The sequence below is a fragment of the Eretmochelys imbricata genome, chromosome 10 (genome assembly GCF_965152235.1).
Source record: "Eretmochelys imbricata isolate rEreImb1 chromosome 10, rEreImb1.hap1, whole genome shotgun sequence".
Lineage (NCBI taxonomy): Eukaryota > Metazoa > Chordata > Testudines > Cheloniidae > Eretmochelys > Eretmochelys imbricata.
In genome coordinates this window covers 21,014,001-21,034,406 of record NC_135581.1, presented here as the reverse complement: position 1 = coordinate 21,034,406, position 20,406 = coordinate 21,014,001, and the positions used below count along the sequence as shown (strand labels likewise).

The 20,406-nt window shown below is 38.2% G+C and overlaps 1 protein-coding gene across 1 annotated transcript in view; it reads right to left on the bottom strand.

The window, feature by feature from the left end:
• The window catches only part of SHISA9 (shisa family member 9), a 244,011-nt gene that overhangs the window by 221,201 nt on the left and 2,404 nt on the right, over positions 1-20,406 (bottom strand). The window contains 1 exon segment of the mRNA XM_077829101.1: positions 14,872-14,999. Within this exon segment, the coding sequence (XP_077685227.1) occupies positions 14,872-14,999 (128 nt within the window).

Below are 20,406 nucleotides of genomic sequence, written 5' to 3'. Positions count from 1 at the left end.
CAGAGCCCCAGGCATGCAGGACGGCAACTGGGATCCGTGGCACAGGCCAGCAGTGAGTAGAGTCTCCAGGTGTGGGGCGGCAACCAGGATCCCGGGCTCATGGGGAGGCAGTGGAGCCTAACGTTTAAACGTTTAACTGGTAAAACATTAATAGTTTAAACGTTTACTTTTTTTAAACATTATTTACATCCCTACTTTGAATTCCTCACATAAACTGTGATGGATAACTCAAAATTGTCCTGTTCTTTTGATTCCCTCTGAAGCATCTGACATTGGCCAGAAGACAGGATACTGGGCTAACTGGATCATTGGTCTGACCTAGTATGGCCATTCTTATGTGTGGTGAATTAAAACTAAATTACAAGCTATCACTTGTAGGCTAGGAGGCTCTCTACGGAAGCACGTGATCTGGATCTTGTGCAGGCAGTTTGCAAAGAGCCAACCTAAAGCAAGGTGGGTCGAATTGTGCCTCTCTGCCTTAGGAAGCAACCTGCTTTCTCTCTCTCTCTCTCTGTCTTTGGATGTTGCATTAGGGTTCTGGATTATAAGACATAAAGCAGTGTTATTGTGCCACCTTCCAACAAGGGTACTCTAAGTTTTTTTTCCAACTCTCTCTGTATGTGCCATGAACATAACATAAGGCTCTTCTTGAGAAGGGCAGGGGCAGGGGAGTGAGTGTTTTGCATAGCTCCTTATCTTTGTCCCATTGAAGGCAATGACAAAACACCCAGTGGCTTCTATGAGAGGTGGATCAGGCCTATATGAGTTGTATTTTAATGCATTCCTTTATAAGTCATTAGACTTTATGGGTGAAATCCTTTCCCCATCAAAATCAATGAGAGTTTTGCAATTAACTTCAACAAAGCCAGAATTTTACCCTGTTAGCTTAACCTAGCTACTATTGAAGTCATTGGCAAAACTCTTCAATTGTAGCGAACGTCAAACAACATAGCTACCCCCTCTATGGTTATTCTTCCACTGTACCTGTTATCAGCTCTCTGTAATTTAAGCATTTAGGGAGGAAGGTGGGGATCAGGAAATTAATTCTGAGTGCCCTGAAATCAGTAACATGACATGATGCTGGAGCCAGCAAAGGAGCTTTCTGATATATTGCCTTGCATGCTGTCCAGGATGGACCATCATAGAATATTCAGATTATCTTTTGAGATCCGGAACTTTATAGAAAAAGACACAACTGCGTTTCAGCAAATACTGTTTCTAATCACTGAAAGGGACAAGGTTGTTACAGGCAGCAGAAAAGACAGCATTTCTGGGTTAACAAATAATGGGAAACACAAGGTTTATTATGCATGGAAAACACATTGAGAAAACAACTGAGGAACAAAAATCAAAAATCACTGATCAGATTAGGCCCAGAAGAGCAACTGCATGTAAGGAAAAAGCCCTCCCATAGCTACAGTTTTAGAAACCAAAATATGAACTAATGCAGTCAGGATAAACTCTTCAGAGCAAGGACCATGTCTTCTTTTGTGTTTGGTAACCACTTGGCAGATCTTGGGCACTATCCTAAACTAAACAGAATATAATTACTAATAACAGTAATACACCCAAATTTCTAATCCACTATATTTGTCTTCTGTGCACTCTTTTTCAAGTGTCAAGGATTTGATCCTGAAACAAAATGATGTTATCTTGGAACATATTTTAGAAATTGTAAAGACAATGTCAGAAGCATATATATGGCCCTCAGTTTTTCCTTCTTGTTGCCAATAATAAAAGTGCAAGGCAAGTACATTTCTTAGAGTTGGATGCTTGCTCAGTTATGAACTATATGTGAAGTATGAATAATTGTCCCTTTTTACACGGTTTTAAGAATACTGTTTTAAATAAAATTTAAAGTTTTAAGGTTTAATGATACTTAACAATACATTACAATCAATATTGTAATTATCTGTGAATGATTATTAATGTAGCTTTGCATCAGCTGTGGAGATTTGCTCTCATATATTTTATATTATCCATATCAACAATATAGCCATTTCATAAATATTAAACATACTCAATTCCCTTCTTGGCTTTATTTTATAATAATGAAACTGGAGTCGGCAGTGACATGTACATTTCAAAGGAAGTTATGATATAAAGCAGCAACCAAATTAAATGGAACAAAGCTACTGAAAAACCATTTGTGATTGAATTTGGTGGATTGCATTTTTTGAAAATATTACCTTACACTGAATAGCATTTCATAATTGCCTAGTAATCCTGCAAAGTGTATTCATAAGCTTTTTAATGTATGCAGCCAACCTCACCACTTTTATCTTGTATACACTGATTCCTGATGCAGGCTGGTAAAGTTAGTATGTATGGATTAAAAGATGAAGTAATAAAAGAGAGGTGATCTTACAGGATGTAACAATATTTTAAACCATAAATTTAGCATCCAAGTTTCACTCAGCCAGAATGGGAAAGATATAGGTGCACCTGCAGCTTGCAACAGTTTATATCTGACCTTGTATCCGTAGCTGAAATCAGCATATGAATGTATCCATGTTCTTTAACATTGCTGTGATTTTTTTTTTGAGACAACTAACATGGAGGTGGGGGTGGGAACAGACTTAGAAAGATGATTTAGCTTTAAACTAGCAATTAAGAATTATATTTTGGCACACAAATGCAATTTCTACATATGACATTGTTGGCAAACCAACATTAGAAACAAAAGGTACCTTTTGCCTGCTTTTTAACCAGGTGACTCATGTCACAATACCTTGGGCTTCATAAAGCTGTACATTCCATCTTAAGAAAACAAAAGAGTCCAAGCTTTTTTCCAAGCAGAGTTACAACATGGGTGGACTCAGACTTTTCCATCAAGAATCAAGATGTTACAGATTTTAATATCAATGAAACAGTAATGCCTGATGCTGCTGACAATTATTATTAATAGAAGGTTGTTTTACTAAATGTTGATCAACCCCAAGCAAACTTATAATGACTGTATCTGTCAAAGAGTTTTACATGATTTTAAGATCATGAAAAGGGTAAATTGTGAGAACTTGCCACATTAAGAAGATGTAACAGATAAAAATATAGCTTGTAAAGTGCCAAGCTAGTCCCAACTGCTTACTATTGTGAGCGCTCCTTTTGTTCTCAGAAGAACAGTGGACAGCAGTAAGCATTAACATTTAGTAGCAAGTGTCTGCAGTAATGGACCCTTAGTAAACAATTCTCTTGACGATACAAAGAAGAAATTGAATCACCCAGGTAGCGGAGAAGTTCTTCTAAGAGTCAAATCATACTTTAATATTAGACCTCATCTGCTAGTGTGTAAATGCTTCCCATGTATAATATGACAATATATCAGAAGTGCCATGAACAACAGCAAGATGAGTCTTGTTTTTACTATCTACTTTCCAATTTTGTTGTTGTTGTACGGACTGAAACTGCCCATATAATACAATATTATTGCACTCTTCTCTTCAATTGTGAGAACAATTTTTGTTTTATTAATGATACATTCATTTAATTAAACTGTGTTATAAACTGTAAAATTTATGCTAAATAGATTTTTAAGAACAGAATTTTTAATACCATAATTTTAATTACCACAAAATTAAATAAATCTGTGATAATTAACTATGGTTGTATTTCTCTCAAATACCTTTTTACATTGTTAAATATGTTACTAAAATATACTAAATTTACCTGAAAATTAAAAGCATGCTAAAGACAAATGATTATATGTCAAACAGAGAAAAATATGTTCATACTGCACAATAAAGAAGGCAATAGCCAAAAAAAGGACCTTTCTTGCACATTCTGAAGTTTTTAATGGTAGTGATCACATACAGGCATTGTGATGTGGTCTCTATCACACTAAGCCCGACTGGGTAAAAAGGACCAAATAAGCCTGTGACAGGCTGTGCCTGGAGGAGCATCAGGACTGATAATGCTTAAGGCTCCATTTTTGTCACGGAGATCACGGATTCTGTGACTTTCCGTGACTTCTGCAGAGGCCTGTGTGCCTGGCCCGGGGGCCACCTGAGCAGCTCAGGCAGCCCCTGGGCCAGGCACACCGGCTGCTGCTTGGGCAGTCTTGGACCCTCCCCCATGCCCCAGCAGCAGGAGTTTTTTGTTGTTTTTTTTTTTGGGGGGGGGGGGGAACTCAGGGCTAGGGGTTGGAGAGCGGAGTGGTGCTTACTGAGGTGGGCTCTCCAGCATGGCGGCAACTCCCCTCCCTCAGCTCCACATGCTGACTCCACCTGCAGGCACCGCCCCTACAGCTCCCATTGGCCATGGTTCCCAGCCATGGAGGCAGCACATGGAGCTAGGAGCTAGGGTTGCTGGTTCCCAGGAGCCACGTAGGGAGTCTGCCCCAGTCCCAGCAAACACCACCCCCCCAGCACCCATGGAGCCTCCAGGGCTGCCCTTCAGAACTCAATTTTCCAAGGAAAAACTAAGGATTTTTTGATAAATAGCCTGAGTTAAAACTGACTCAGGCCCTTCATTCTGATCCAGCAAACAGGGAAGACCTTCCATCCAAGGAAAGGGCATTTATCCTTAGGGAAGAGTAGGAAGGATTGGCATGTGCCAGAGCTCATACTGGAGTTGTGGGGGATCTCTGGTAAGCTTAATAGCATGTGTGTATGTTCTTTTATTGTTTTTAATGTTTTCTCTGTAATACTTTTACCTTAAGAATCAGTGTGGTTGCTTAGAAATAGGTATGTGGTAACTTAACTGTGGGTAATTACACTGTGGATACCCTTTGAAGAATAAGCAAAGCACAGATGCAGTCCTGTTTTATGCAGTCTGCCTTGCTGGGGAAGAATAAAGTAGGCAGGGTACTGTACAGCTTGGAAAAACCCTGGTAAGCAGGGAGAGGTCTCTGACCAAGAGAGGTGACAACTAGGGTGCTGGAAGCCTGGTGCCCTTGCTGCATCACAGAGGGGGAATACAAGTGCAGTTGCCCTGAACTGTGACAATAATTAATTTCCTTGAAAATATTTACTGGGTTTTTTTTCAGGAAGGTTCATAACATCTTATTATAAATCAGTATAATATATCTGTATTAAAATATGAAATGTAAACTAGTTACATTTTATATTAATGATTAACAGAAAGTGGTTAACACAAATTCAGAACTAATTAAACAGTGAGTTATAATGACTGATTGAATCCATGTAGGAGATCAATGAAGTGCACATTCACTTACTGTAATTTTAGATTGGAAGCTTGTGCTTCCAGCATGGGAGGCTTGGAGTTCTCAGATTCATCTCTGTAACCATAATTATATTAACAAAAATCCCCTCAGCAACCTGCAAATGCTATAAATCCCACAGTATGTGCATAATTTAAACTAAAGTCAGGAGCTGGAAATGAATTTACAGTAGTTTAAAAAGTTGTCTCTAGGTAGTGCAGACTGTGGTTTTAACCTCAATCAGAAATTACAAGACATAAAAATACGTTGTGCCCCTTTGGTGGTGGTGGTAGTTGTAGATTTCTCTTGGAAGAAGATGAATTTGTTTTACTGAGTGAATGATATAAAACGAGTGTTTATCCACTCATTGTAGATAACAGGCAAAATGCAGTAAATAGCTGTGTCCCATATAACAGGGCTGCCTTAACCATAAAAGGTTTTTTGCATAGGAGTCTTGATGCATCAATTAGTCTAGATTATTTGAAGTATCTGATCTTTAGAAATAGTTTTAAACTGCTTTCCAGCTAGGTTGTATAAGCCCTAGTAAAACAATTTCTTACATAATGACACTAATGACTAAGGCCTAAATTTAAATTTCTAAATTGAGTCCCAGTATTGCACACACATTCGCATGCTTAACTTTAAGCACATGAGCAGTCCCACTGAAGTCAAAGAGACTACTCACATGATTAAGAGTTAAGCACAGGCATAAGTGGTTGCAGCATGGGAGGCCCTGGAACAACATTTTCCCTTCCAGTTCATTGTTCCTCTTAGCTGAAGCATTTGGGGTTTTTCTTTGTTTAAAATTACCTGCTTTTTTGTCTGGACTTAAGTTTTACAACAGTAGGGTCTTACAGCTGAGTGTCAGAAACAGCTGGTACTATCAATGGCTTTATTGCATGCTAAAGTAGAAAAAGAGAACAGATTATAAAAAATGGATTAGAAGAATGATGACAAATGAGAAATCTGTGGAGACCTTTGTGGGCCTATGAAACCCTACATCTGTATTTAGCTCCAAATCAGCAGATTATCAGCTATATACAGCAATGCAGCATAAAATCTCCTTGGTAGAGTATTTCATTCTTTCTCTGATCAATTTTCATTTACTTGATTATTTAAAAGGATAGATAGGTGTGTCCTTTCTTTAAACTCACTTGTCTTCCCTTTTAGTTCATACATTTGGATTATCTGAAGATTTATTTGGTTTTACTATTTATCAGCAGTTAGTGAAAACTTTTAATTTGTGGTGATATATGAGCAAAATAGGAAAATAAAAAAACTAATAACAGCCCCAGCTCCATCTCTGTCCCATCCACTACAACAGCAGTGTCTGCCCTGTTCTTGTTCTTTCCTAAATCATCACTTCCCCACTCCCAACTATGTTGCAGAATCTCTTCCAAGTCAGCAGTCCACAACCTATTCCCCCATACTGACTACACAGTCCCCTCTCCCATCCACAGCACTCTTGCTTCTCACAAGCATGCCAGCCCTGAGTCTTGAATTTGTGCTAGCAGTTTCACTCGCCCTCATTCTTACCTAACTCTGGCCCCCTCATCAACAGTTCCAGTGCACTTTCACTGGAACGCCCATCAGCTGGCTAACCTCAGGTACCCCTTTGGTGGCTCAACACCTCCTGTTATCCTTGCTCAGCAGATGTGAGTGGCCTCTTTCCAGTAAAGGCTGGGTTCTTGGACTCCACTTGCACCTTCTGTCTATAAAAAGTTGAGCAAACAAAGAAGAACATATGGAGAATACAGTCCAATTCCTCTGGGCAACAGCCCATACAGAACCAGGTCCAGAATAGCATTTTACTGTAACTATGTAGCCTGAATGTTGAGTAGAGGATGCAAATAATCATGTACTAAGTCCTTTGTATATTTCCATATATCTGCATATTGATGACCATGGAAGTTTAAGGCCCAGATCAAGGACAGTATTGTACCCAGAATAATAACTTTGCAAATTCTCAATAATGGCAAGTTAACTAACTGTGCAATTACGTGGTCAACAAATATCATGTCAGTAAACTTACTACATAGTACTGGGGCTCCAAGGACCTTCCATTTACAGGAGTAGCAACCTTTAGCTCTGCTCTAAAATGTAGTCTCTTCATGATGCCTCCACACTTAATTCCTATTAGCAAAAATATCCTAGAAACATATCAGGATTTAATGAATCACCTGAGGTAAACATTTTTTGTTGCAAATGTATTTTTTTTAAACATAAAAATAACTCATTTGCCACAGGAGTGTTTTATTTATTGCTTAGGCATTCTAAATAAATATAGGCAACTGCTGAAAATTCTTGCAAATCCTAACTTTCTTTCTGCCAGTATCAAGCAATTGATATAAGTGCTGATCCTGCTGTCACTGGTGGCCACAGTAATATTTTCTCTGGGAGCAAGATCAGGGTCATTATAAATGTTGCTTCAGTATACTCTAGAATAAATTTGTATATAATATATTTCACTCTATTTATATGCCTGGATATTGCATAAACATATTTTGCAGTCAACTTCCTACTTCTTCTTATCAGACCCAATTCAGTATAACACAAAGTAGATACTTAACTTTAACTACTAGCCTTAGAACAAAACAGTGTTTCTTCATTTTTTGTTTGCTTGCATCAAAAATGTTAAAGAAAAAACGTATGCCATCACCTGGCAGACCAGTCCATTGAAAATATTTTCACATTAAATGAAACAGTAATATTATAGTACCATCTGTGGCAGAATTGGAGATAGACCCCAAATCTCCTGACACAGTACAATGCTCTTTAACTACTAGGCCATGTTTCTTCTCCACTGTCAATTTCTGATACACTTTTTACTTGTTCAAAAGCAAGTTACATTTGAGGCTACTTGGTGGTTTTTTAAAATGTCAATCTGTCAGTATTTTATATTTGTAGATGGGATTTTGTCATGTGATGACACTGAAAATGGCAAAATCTCAGGATGGACAGTTGCCTAGTAACTTGTCATTTGTGTGCACAAATATCTGCTTTGTGCATGCAGTCATAGTAATTGCAGTTCTGCATGAAGAAAAGGAGTACTTGTGGCACCTTAGAGACTAACAAATTTATTTGAGCATAAGCTTTCGTGAGCTACAGCTTATGCTCAAATAAATTTGTTAGTCTCTAAAATGCCACAAGTACTCCTTTTCTTTTTGCGGATACAGACTAACGCAGCTGCTACTCTGAATTCTGCATGAGTCACACAGTTTTTCACAGGACCTCAGATTTTGCTTGTTTGAAAAGAGGTCCTGAAAGTTATTGCCAACTTTGTTATATTCTGCTAGTTTACTACTAGAGCTGGGGGTTTCTATCTTCAGAAAAAAAATATTTTTCATTGAAAAAAAACCAAAAAGTTATCAGTTTTCATGTTCTTGGGGTTTTTTGAAGAAAAATCAAATTGTTCCACAGAAAAAGGTTTTCCACAAAAATTTTCATTTAGTTGAAAAACCTATTTTCATCCAAAAAATCAGTTTTTGAAAGAGAATTTTTGACCAGCACTATATTAGGAGGGCTTAACACAATGATTATCCAGAATGTCAGCATCCTTTGATTACTGTTTGACTTCTTCTTTTGTATATATCCCAAGTCAATATGTACATTTTTCAGCCATCTAACTGCTGCATCATCGAGGCTAGCAAGGTATTGCAGTCCACCCTCCAATCTTGTGATTGTGCACTCCTCCACCACATGTTTGATCATCTGCTTGCTGCCTCACAGTCCCACTGAAGAGTGCTGAGCCAAATTTCTGCACTGGGCAGTCACTCTAGCTGTTCCTGTCTGCAACATGGGATGCAGATCCTGGACTATGCTTAACAGGCTGTAACAGGTGGATGTAAGTTAGGGCTTCTGAAATTCATCTGCATGCCTGTCTCTCTATGCCAGAGTTGCTGCCACTCTGCAAGGTCCTAGCCCATGACCCTGATATGCCATTGTTCATCCTAGATTGACACTAGACTGGCATGAATGGCTGCCATGAAAGGATGTTGCAAAGTCAATCATAGCAAGTCAGCAGGAACTGCAGGTGTGGATGTCTTCTTCGGGGCAGATTTTCTTGTAGGAAGTGTGCATTGTTTATTTACATCTGTTGGAATCATTGTCAGCCTGGTGTGCAGCAGGTTGCTTTCATCCATCATAGCCCTCCCTGCAATTTTAAGGGTAATGGCATCTCGTCAAAGTTTTGACGAAGCTATATGAGCCAACACATATAAATTAGATGTTAATGTGTGGCTAAAGCGGCCACTAAAAATATGGGTTGCTGTGTTCGGCTCCAAATCAATGAGATGTGTATGCTGGCTCCCTCCACCCCGACGGCTCCACAATATTCCACTCTTGCACATAACAGCAACAGGACTGAGGTTTGTCAAACATTTGCCTCTACTTCCCAGCTTCTCTCCGGCTAGCTTCTGGATCAAGGAAGTGTGTCAGGTGATCTTTAGGGGACATTTCTTCTTCCTTCTTGTGGTGCCCCCCCTCCCCTATGAGTAGCATAAAGCAGAACAAACGCAGATAAAATACAGTACACAGGTTTGCATTCTAAACCTACTGTTTTGACAAACTAACCATAGACAACAGTATGGAACATGTTATTTTAACACACAATCGCTTCAAAAGAATCATCTTCTTTCTAAATATCCAGTGTCCCAAATGGAAACAGCGGCTAAACACATAATTCTTTTCAATACATTGAAACTCCTTTATAATCACCATTATATGGAGTCCAAAACTTTGGCCTTTATAACACTGGCCACTTACTACAGTATAACTAAATTTATCCTTCACATAAGCGCTGCCAATTCACTTGCACTTACACATTCCTGTAGTTTTATAATAAAAAATTACAATAAAAAAATTAAAATTGGAAAATAGCCCATAACTCTCCCAACTCAATTAAAATGTAGACAATTTATACAAACAATTCTCACCTTAGAAAAAAATCCATAATGTAGAGGTGGCTTCCCTTTTTAGCCACCTACAGCTGGGGGAATCTGCAGGTTCCCATCAATGCACTAGGAAGGCGGTTGACTACTTCTGGGTGAGTTATTACTATAGATGCAGGAACTGAGATTTTGCCGATCTGTAGGACAGTGGGTAACACTAACATAACCATTTGTTTCACTATGCTGTCAGACTGAGATTTAGGAATAATAGTGGGAAATGTATTCCAGAGATGAGGAGCATAGCTTCAAAGACTCTTGACTCACACTGCATCTACATTATGATCTTGAGAAGTTAAATAAATTACCAACTCCTAACGTAGTAATCAATGGGAAAAATATGGCAAAAGAAGATTGATCCACTATGCTGCTCTCTTAAGAATTATGAAAGTGTAAAAGAAATTAACAAAAACATATAACACAAGATTTTGCAACAAGGTTTAATATTTTCCTGAATTCCAAATGTCTACATATTTTAAATAGTTAGAATTATCCACTAATTAATTTTCTTTAATATTTCCTGTTAAACCCCTTGAATGCTATGTTATTTGGTGAATACTTGCTGTTCACTGTCAATGCACTATTTGGTGGTAATGCAAGCTGATGAAGGAAAATGTGGGAAGCTGTTTTGGCTTTAATCCACAATAAGGCACATTACTAGAAGAGAAATATGGACAGTAACAACCATTAAAGGTCAAAGAAAACTTAAGCAGTGAGTATTTAGCATGTCTGGATTCAGATATGCACAGGACAAAATCTGTCCTTCTCCAGATCCACCAAGATGGATACTCAGAAAAGGAAGAATGGCAAACCAAGTAAGTTACAATCCATTGGGCTGCAGAGACATGGAAACATTTTGCACTTATTCTGAAGGATTTTAGCTTTTTGTTGGATTCCTAATCTTGGCAAGTAGCAGAGCTAACTGCAGGCTGCTTAGAAAATCCTTTTTCTTTAGTAAAAAGTCATCTAAAGACTTAAGCACACTCTTTTTCAATGTCAGAGTTCATGCAAGGTATTTCATTTTGATAGAGTTCTTCTTTCCGAAACAGCTTCAGTATGGTTTGGCAGCATCAGCAAAGTGGCATTTCAAGAGATCAAAAAGAGCAAATGAATAATCGCTCAAATTAAACCACTCTTGAATAATACTTTGCTTTTAAAAATTAATCTTTAATACATTTGAAAAAAAAATTCTATGAAGAGTACATAGTGGCTATGAAACTATTCCCTGCCTTCTTGCATCATGGAACAATACAAGAAAGATGACTTGTATTGTTCCATGATGCAAGAAGGCAGGGAATAGTTGTGACGGCAACTTTCAGTCTCAGTTTGAGGTGTTCCTGAAGGTTGTAACTTAAAAGTACTACTACTATAGTAGCCATCAGCAGATGCAGTAATTTTGTACCACTTCATCTGCTCTACATATGTAGTAACTTGTGATTAGACCTATGAACCATACTCAAGTTTCAGATTTATTTGCTTGCAAAAACATATTTTAAAAGGTTGCTCATTTCTTTAACATTAGCACTGGGTAATGCCGTACTGTTACAGGTTGGTGATGGTGCTGCCAAATTTTCTAGTTTTTCATAACTCCACCATAAACATTTCAGACTGCTAAAATATTTGACGTAGAAAACTGACTTCTGCCCATTTCAATAAATATTTTTTCATAAAGGATTTCACTCTGTACCCTACATATTCACTTGACAGAATGTAATAGCTTCTAAAGCACCAGTTAATTCTGTTGAGTGGCTTAATCCCATTTTGTCTAAGTATGTATTTTCATGACTGATTATAATGGCACAAAAGTAATGATGATTTATCAGTTATATAATAAACATATTTAAAATTGTTTATGTAACTATGATAAACCTGACAGGAATATCATGCTAATGTCTGCACACATTCCAGATTTCATTTCCATTTCCTTATGTAACATGAAAAGCAAAGAAAATGAAATACAAAGGGGCAGATCCTCAGCTTGTGTAAATTGTCAGATGGGCCTATGGTATCTTGCATCAGTTGAGGATTGGCACCAAAACATCTAAGGCACCTTTAAAAAACGAACTCAGATCCTGGTTCTGCAAACATGTACTATCATTGAGTTAAACATGGTACCTAAAATTGATAAATCTAAGAAACACAATGAGGGTAATAAAGATCTGCTGTGTTGTGCTAATATAGCGTAGTATATAAGGTAGTGTCTGTTAAATGCCCAGTGTGAAGATTTCTGAAATACCCAGAAATGAGCAATGAAATAAGAAGTTGTGCATTTCTTGGCTTTTGTCTGTAACCTAGATTCTTGACCTTATTTTAACATATGGGGGTGAATGGGATTGCACCTAATTGCTTTACCACTATGCACCTTCCCTGCTTGAAAACCTGATCATAGGAAGGAGGTGCCTCTCCTTTTATTCAGCGAAGAACAAACAGTATATACTCCTGGGGGAATTCTGCAGCACTGTGCAATGCAGAATTTTGCAGAAATTAATGTTGTGCATGCAGAATTTCCTTTTTCCCCTCACAGAAATGGACTTTAGAGATGTTGGTTGCCACTAGGGGCCACTGGACCTAGCAGAGCCCAGCTCGCAAATAGAAGACGAGGCTGGGGGGAGGAAACTGGAGGGTTACCAGTAGCTGCAGTTCCCAGCTTGCCCTGAAGGAAGGAGGCAGCGGCATGCAGGAAACTCTATGCAAGCCTGGGACCCAGCATCCCTCTGGATCCCTGGCCTCTAGGGAGTAGGGCCTGTGAGTGTCTGGGCTGAGGGGGGCCGTGGCTGGGCTCTAGGGGGTTGTAGGTGTGAGTGTTTGGGCTGGCAGGGGCATGGCTGGGTTCTGGGGGGAAAGGGGTGTGAGTGTCTGGCACTCTGGCCCCCTGGCTGGGCTCTGGGGGGTATGAGGTATGAGTGTCTGGCTGTCTGGCTGGGCTCTGGGGGCAGATGGGGTGTGAGTGTCTGGCCCCCCAGCAGGGCTCAGGGTGCGGAGGGGGCAGAGAAATAGGAACTGGGTTGTTACAGGGGTTTCTTTAACTCTCTACTCCTGAGGAAACTGTGTGACTTGCTGACAGGTATTTTGAAAGGAATTACCAAAATAATTGAAACTGGTGTGATTATATAGTGTTATTTTGACAAATAACATTTGCAGAATTTTAAAATCTTGTGTGCAGAATTTTTAATTTTTTGGAACAGAATTCCCCCAGGAGTTAGCATAGAATTGGTATATGGAGTGCAGGGATAGATGCAGTGGCTACACCATGCACTCCCAGCTTTCCATCAAACCTTTGAAAGCTCACATGTGCTCCATGCAGTTAAGGCTCCTTTTGTCCCAGACAGGAGTGTAAATTCCCTTTGGGAGCTGGTGTATTTTTGAGTGGATGTCGATGGGGGGAGGGGGGAATTAGGTGCTTCTGTAAAGCTCTATACTTTCCCCTCTCAATGGTGCAGGGCAAGTGGTTCCTTAGGAAGCTATTCATCTAGATTATAATAGGAGGCCAGGCTTCACCGTACATAGTAGCTTCACCATAAATTGGAGCTTTTCCTCTCTCTTGATACCTGGTATCCACAAAAGGGGGAAATCACACCTAGCCTCTGCCACTACCCCAAAGAGTGGTATTTATGAAAAATGCCATTATTTATCTGGGTTCTCTGACCCTCCACCCCCCACGCATTTTACCAGCAGATGGTATGATATGGCTTCAAAACAATTGTACAATATGATCCAAGCAAAACCTATTTTCTTGGTCAAAGATGATCAAACTGTCAGCTCTATATAGTTGTAGAAAGACATATGAAAGACAAATTAGCTGGTGATTTAAATATACTTAAAACACATCAAGAAGTAAATCCATAATACTTTTGCAGTAGAAAGCACATTGTAGATAGACAACACAGAAAGAAATTGTCCACTGTAGCCTGCTATTCTGAATTACGCTATTTTCTTTCACAAACACCTTGAATTTGAACACAGAGAGAGAGAGAGAGAGAAACCTGCCCAGCAGAAAGGGAAACTTAATCTGTGCAGGAGAAAGAGCTTTCTTAGGGGGTCTTCCAAGACTGTGGAACAAGCTTGCACGGGATCTAAAAGCCACCTGAAGCCTTGCCACATTCCATACCAATTGTGAAGTGCACTTTTTTGACATTGCTTTCAATAATACATGCACATAGCACAGCTACTATAAAATAAAATACATAATATGTATTAAAAATAAAATAAAAGAATAAAACAATCCTCCCCTAATTATCTCTTTGGAGAGAGAAAAAGAGAGGAAGGGAGGGAATGAGACACGTGTGACAAATGCCAGTTACTTACTCTTTACTACATTTCTGGAAGATGTTCAGACGTTATGGTTGTACAATTGGTATAAATACCTACACAGAACATTTTCTTTTTGGACTTCACAGTCTTATTAAACATCCTATAAGTCTTACTATAAACTTGGCTACTTTTGTATTCTCTGTCAAGTATACTGAAACAGTGAATAGGTCATAATCTGAGAACTGAATGAAAATGCCTTTTTAAATAAGAGACAGACATATGAAATAAATGGCAGCCAACCACCAAAACTAATCCCAAATAAATGCAATAATTTAACTTTAGTTCAGTTGAAAATGCCATTTTGACACTGTAAAGTCCTTGATGTAATCTAATTCAATAATAAGGACTTATAAGGAATATTTTCTGATTTACAAGAACCCATGTCCTAGCTCCTTTGATCATAATCCTCTCATTCACTCGCCTGGCAAAACAGTGATAAAATATAATGCAACTTACGCAAATTATTTGCAGGTGGCCTTGTCTCCATGTTTTCATAATGTTGCACGTGAACTACAATGTTTAGGTCTCTTTCCATGTGATCTGTTGTGCAAGGACCCTGAGGTCGCATAACATCAGCAAGAGCCCTGAAGAATAAAAATTAAACTCAATTAGAATAAATCTGCAAAATCTATAATGCAGTTACAATGTACTCTGGTCCTTTTAGTTCTTGATATTGTACATTACAACGTATATACTGTAGAGTCACAGTTTAATAGGGGCCCAATCCAGCTCCCACTGATGTCAAAGAGAGTTTTGTCACTGACTTCAGTAGGAGCAGAATTGGCACTAGATGTATGCCATATAAGTAGCTGATCCATTACTGTGCCATAGAAAATAATTGGTCCCCCTGCAAAAGCCCTGGCCTTAGGCAAAGGAATGATATGGCATGTGTTATTAATGTCTTCAGGGTTCAGTGCAAGTGTTTTCAGTTCTGTACCTCACTGACCATTGTTTGCCTCCTTTGTCACCAGATCTGGACCGTTTTAATCCATTTTTAAAGAGAATGGATATTTTTACTAGGCACTATGCCCAGTTTAGTTTGTTTTTGTGTAAAGTTACATACAGTATCCTAGATACTGCATCTGGTTTATAAATTAATAAATACATTCACTAATGAAAGTCGAGGCAAATGCAGTACAGTTCTTCCACTGAACCAGTGTGACAGGAGTTATTTTCCTAGTTGCTATGTGCTATATTGAAATATCGAACAGTAGCTCCATATAAATGTGTGGGTTACAGATAGACAGAGAAATCTTGAGCTGGATTTTGCTCTTTGGTGCACATAAGATACACAATAAGATGTTCCGTCGTGTTTGTGGACATTTTTACGCTATTAGAATGTGAGGTACAATTCTGATTGTGTTACAACCTGATGATACTGTAAAAAGTTAGAAGAAGGTAACCAAAATTATTTAAGGTACTGAAGCAACACTTCAATATGAAGCAATACTTATACAGCAAGAGTAGCAGAGCTGTATTACGTAGCTGAGAAAAAGGCCACTAGCAGAGATCTCATAGGTGTATGTACAATATGATCCTGAAAGGAAAGGATTTTATTACAAACCTCAGTTTGAAAACAAGTTATGGACTGAAGCTGGGAGACCACTCGTATCTAATTAATGTATGCAGAATTTGTTTATACAAAACAAATTGTTTGTCAGCATTATAGATTTAATTCAAGAGGCAGCTGGACACATTTTTGGAAAAGGAAGAAATGCAAATGACAGGTCTCACCTTCATTCTGGGAGTTAAAATGGTGTAATCTCATAATGCATGGATTAGTATTTCCCCAGTCTAGGAGACCAGGCTTTCAGAGATGGCCTTTTTGTTGCCTTTAATGTTACTGTAAATATTATTCATTATATACTCTAAATAACATCCCACACGCTACCAGATTAACTGTTCCCTGTGTTTGAAAATACCAATGAAGTCTTCAGCATTTCAAAGGGGGTTCAGGGAGTAAGGTATTCCACTCCTATTATTTTAAACTGCTTTTAAAATCCAAACCTTAGAAAATCTGGGCACATTTAGATTGTCTAATACTAATTCAAAAATATGTGCCTGTTTGCTAATTATGGAATAATCAACCAGGCATTAAAAATGCCAAAGGCCAGGACAAAAGAAAGAAACCTCTTTATCTGCAGGATGTCTTTTGTTTTGTTTTGTTTTTTAACAAAACGTTACCTCAATTTATATTGTAATATTCAAGTAAAGGGCCTGATCTTTCAAGGAGCTGAACATCTTATGCAAGATGCTGCACACTCTTATCTGTCATTTACATCAGTGAAAATTAAGAATGCTCAGCACCTCATAGAACCCAAGAAAAAAGATACATATATAGGAGATCAAACATAGATGACATATTATTGTCTTAATGAATATTACAGATTAAGAGTCACATTCTACCCTTTTGAGGATTTGCTCATGTAATTTTAAATGGTAGTGGATGTTTATGTATCACCACGACCACATAAAGTACTTGGTTTAGGGTGCTTGTTTTTCTGAAACTCTATGTCGACACAACAGGCTGTTTCATAGGGCTTCTCCCTCCACGCATTTGGCTAACCTGAGTAAATATGACCATGTCTTTACTCTTTACCCATATATAGTTTTTCACTTGCTGACTTTGCTTCTGTATTGTATCTCCATCAAGTACAATAAAGAATGGTAGAATGGTACTATCTTATAAATATCTGAAGAAGGTGTCATTAAAGGTCTCACTGGGAAATGAAATAAATAAGAGAGTTATATTCGCACTATACATATGCCTCACATTTAATGAATTTAAGAAAATGCATTCTACAGGATGAGATGATAATCTTCAAATCAGAGACGTTTGTCTGTTCCCTACACTGATAATGATAGAAATCACACATATATGGAGCAATGTCTTCCACCTATCAGATCAGCCCAAAGCTATTTAAGAGTTTCACAAATCTTCAGGATATCTCTTATTGTAAGATTTTGCTCTCTGGATCTGTAATGCTGTTTTAAGAAGTTATAAAGCATATCTAGTCAGGCAACTCCCTTATGGCTACAAGCTTGAAGAGGCTCATACAGATGTGACTTCATGAAATGTTAGTTGTTGTTGTTTTGCTTCCAAAAGTGGGTCAAAACCAATCTGGGAAATAATTTCACACAAAGGATTTCAGTATTTTGGCAATCCAGACTATTTTGTTCCACACTCCTTTTGGAAAATCAGCGCATTCTGGAGGGTGGGAAAATTCAGGTGAGTTCATAAGATATTCAGGAGGCTGCTTTCAAACTATCATAAACAGATAAGTTATAACAAAAACAGGAGCTATACAGTGCAGATCTGATTGCAGACTTTGGCCTTTAGGCCCTTTACTGCTCTTGATTTATGTGCACATCTCCCATGTGAAGGGGGGGCAGTATATGATACTGTGTTTTTATTTACAGAAAAATCCAACTGCATCTTAGGGCAACAACTTGGGGAGACAGACCTCTCTCCACTGCTACCCAGATTCCCCATCTCACCTGGCAACGTAGCTCCTTCAGAAGGGGGGATACCCTACCATAAGTCTTCCCACCACCACCACCACATCTACCTCCACCTTACTTCCTCTCATAGGAGATAGAAGATTGAGAGGGAGAATTAATGCTCTCTTGGACACTATATTCCTTTCTTGGATGGAATGGATAAAGGAAACTAGTTCTCTTTCTTTGCCTATGGATAAAGGAAACACTTTAATTCTCTTAACTTTGAACAAATTTACCTAAAGAAGACCAAGAGGTAGCATTAGGAATTAGGAATGCACAATACTTTAGAATCCTATGGGAAGCATACCATGTAAGAGCCATCCTTCTCCCCCTCCCCTTATCTTCTTCCACCTTCACCCAACACCACAATGTAAAGAGAGTACTATATTAAAATATAACAAGGATCACACTTTGCCTTGTTTGTCTAAACTACAGGAACTACAAAACATCCCTAAAAAGGTATGAATTAGTTTGATGGTTTTCACTGAATAAGTCTGCTTATCTTGTCAATGTTTTTTCTGCATTTTAACTGACAAAAGATCTATAAAACTTCAAAATGGCCATTTAATGTCAAAACAATGTCTTCATATTATAGCAAGCAGAGTCCAATGTATGGTAAAAGAAACCATACCTGATAATTCTAATGGCTAGATTGTGACACCCTTGTTCACATAAGTACCTTACTTTGCTAGCAGATCTATGAACTGTCTGCATAAAAAAGTACTCCTCAAGATGAGTAAGAATGACACAGTCTAGCCCTAAATTAGACAACATTCTTATTCCCTACGTGCATATACAAAATTTCAGATTAAAAGCAGCTTTCAGCAATGTAATGTGATTAAAAATAAAGCTTTGCATGTTTTGGTCATTAGTAATAAAATAGGCACACCAGTATATTGTGTATTGTATTTCTGATAAGTAATGCCACTCTTTCTTTAAGTGACTTTGTTTATAAAGTTAAAAGGATTAAAGTGTTTCAGGTATCCATTAGCTAGTTAAGGAAGCTAAAGCAATAGTGTCCCTCCTTGTTAGCTATACTCTCAGCCTGGCCTAGAAGATGAAACACTGTCAAATGAGGGAATAAAAAAGCAAATCAGCTTCTGTGTGCTTCTCACTACCAGCCAAAATGGATTAACACAGCAAGCAGTGGAAACCAAGCAAACTACTTTAATGAAAAATAGTGGGGTAAAATCTTTAACCAGGATTTCTAACATCAAGTCCATCATTTCAACGTGGCCTAACTAACTCACTCATGACCAGGGCTTTATAATTTATGTTTTCAAAAATGACACTGAATGTAGGCAGAGCATAGGAAGCCATGTTCATTTCTTATAGACCTCATGGGAATTGGTGCCATATAAGAAGGCAGATATCTAGATAGGATATATAGTGTCTTACTTACTGGTACTATGAAATGTGTTTTAGCAAGTACTTATGTTTACATTGTAAAACTTTGTGCAGAGCTCTGCCCTCCCTTTTTTCTCCCCCAGAACCCTTAAACAAGCCAGGATATGGTGCTTTGGTAAAATAGGTTGAGGACAAGGAGATTGCCATTCATCCCTTAGGCAGTCTCTGAAAATCTCAGCTACTGTGTGAAAAATTAAATTAAGCATCCAAATTCCCTAGATGGTTTCAAAAATCCCACCCTGTATGTTTGTGATGAGAACTTTTGAAAAAGTTGTAGTGATTTCCTAACAGCTGTGGAATATCCATTGTGTGTACTGAGTGGGCGTCTGTTTTTCCATTATCATCCTGACTCTTGTAGGTTCCTACAACCTCTGAAATAATCCTACCTTAAGAGATGGATTAATGAAAAAGTACATGAGTTTGAACAATATTAACTAATCAGGGCAAAAACTATCCTTTCTGAGACCCGCTTCAGCAATCTAATCTATATAGATACAGGTCTGAAGGGGCTTAGAATGATATTCCATCCCCTATAATTCTGTATCCATAGTCTTAGGGATAGAAATATCATTTCAGAACCCTTCATACCTGTATCTGATAGAGAGAAAATAGATAAATCCTTTTAGAGATTTTTTAAACCAAATATTTCTACTACTGGAAATGTGACTGACTGATCTAACCAGAGCCGAACAGAGATGGATGCACTGTTTTCACCGTCTCTCTGTCATGTGTTTGGTTGTTTGGTTTTTTTGCAAATGAAGTGTCTAAACTCACCTGCTGTTTTACCTGCATGTAAACACTACATAAATGGATTGAGGCAGATGGGAATAAAGCTATTTTACCAAAGCTTTGGCTAACAGATCCAGAGTAGGATTTATAATTTTTTTTCAGGATTCATGTATTCTTTTTATCAATTTCGTGGGTCAGGATTCTCAAAATGTCTTACTATTTATACCCTGCTTAACAAAAAGACAGTCTCTCCAAAATTACCACAGACACAGAGTGTTGAGTTGACTAAAAATTCTATGGTCTGCTTTGTTCCTCAGTAGTAAAATGAATCCGTATCAGCCAGGATATAAATAG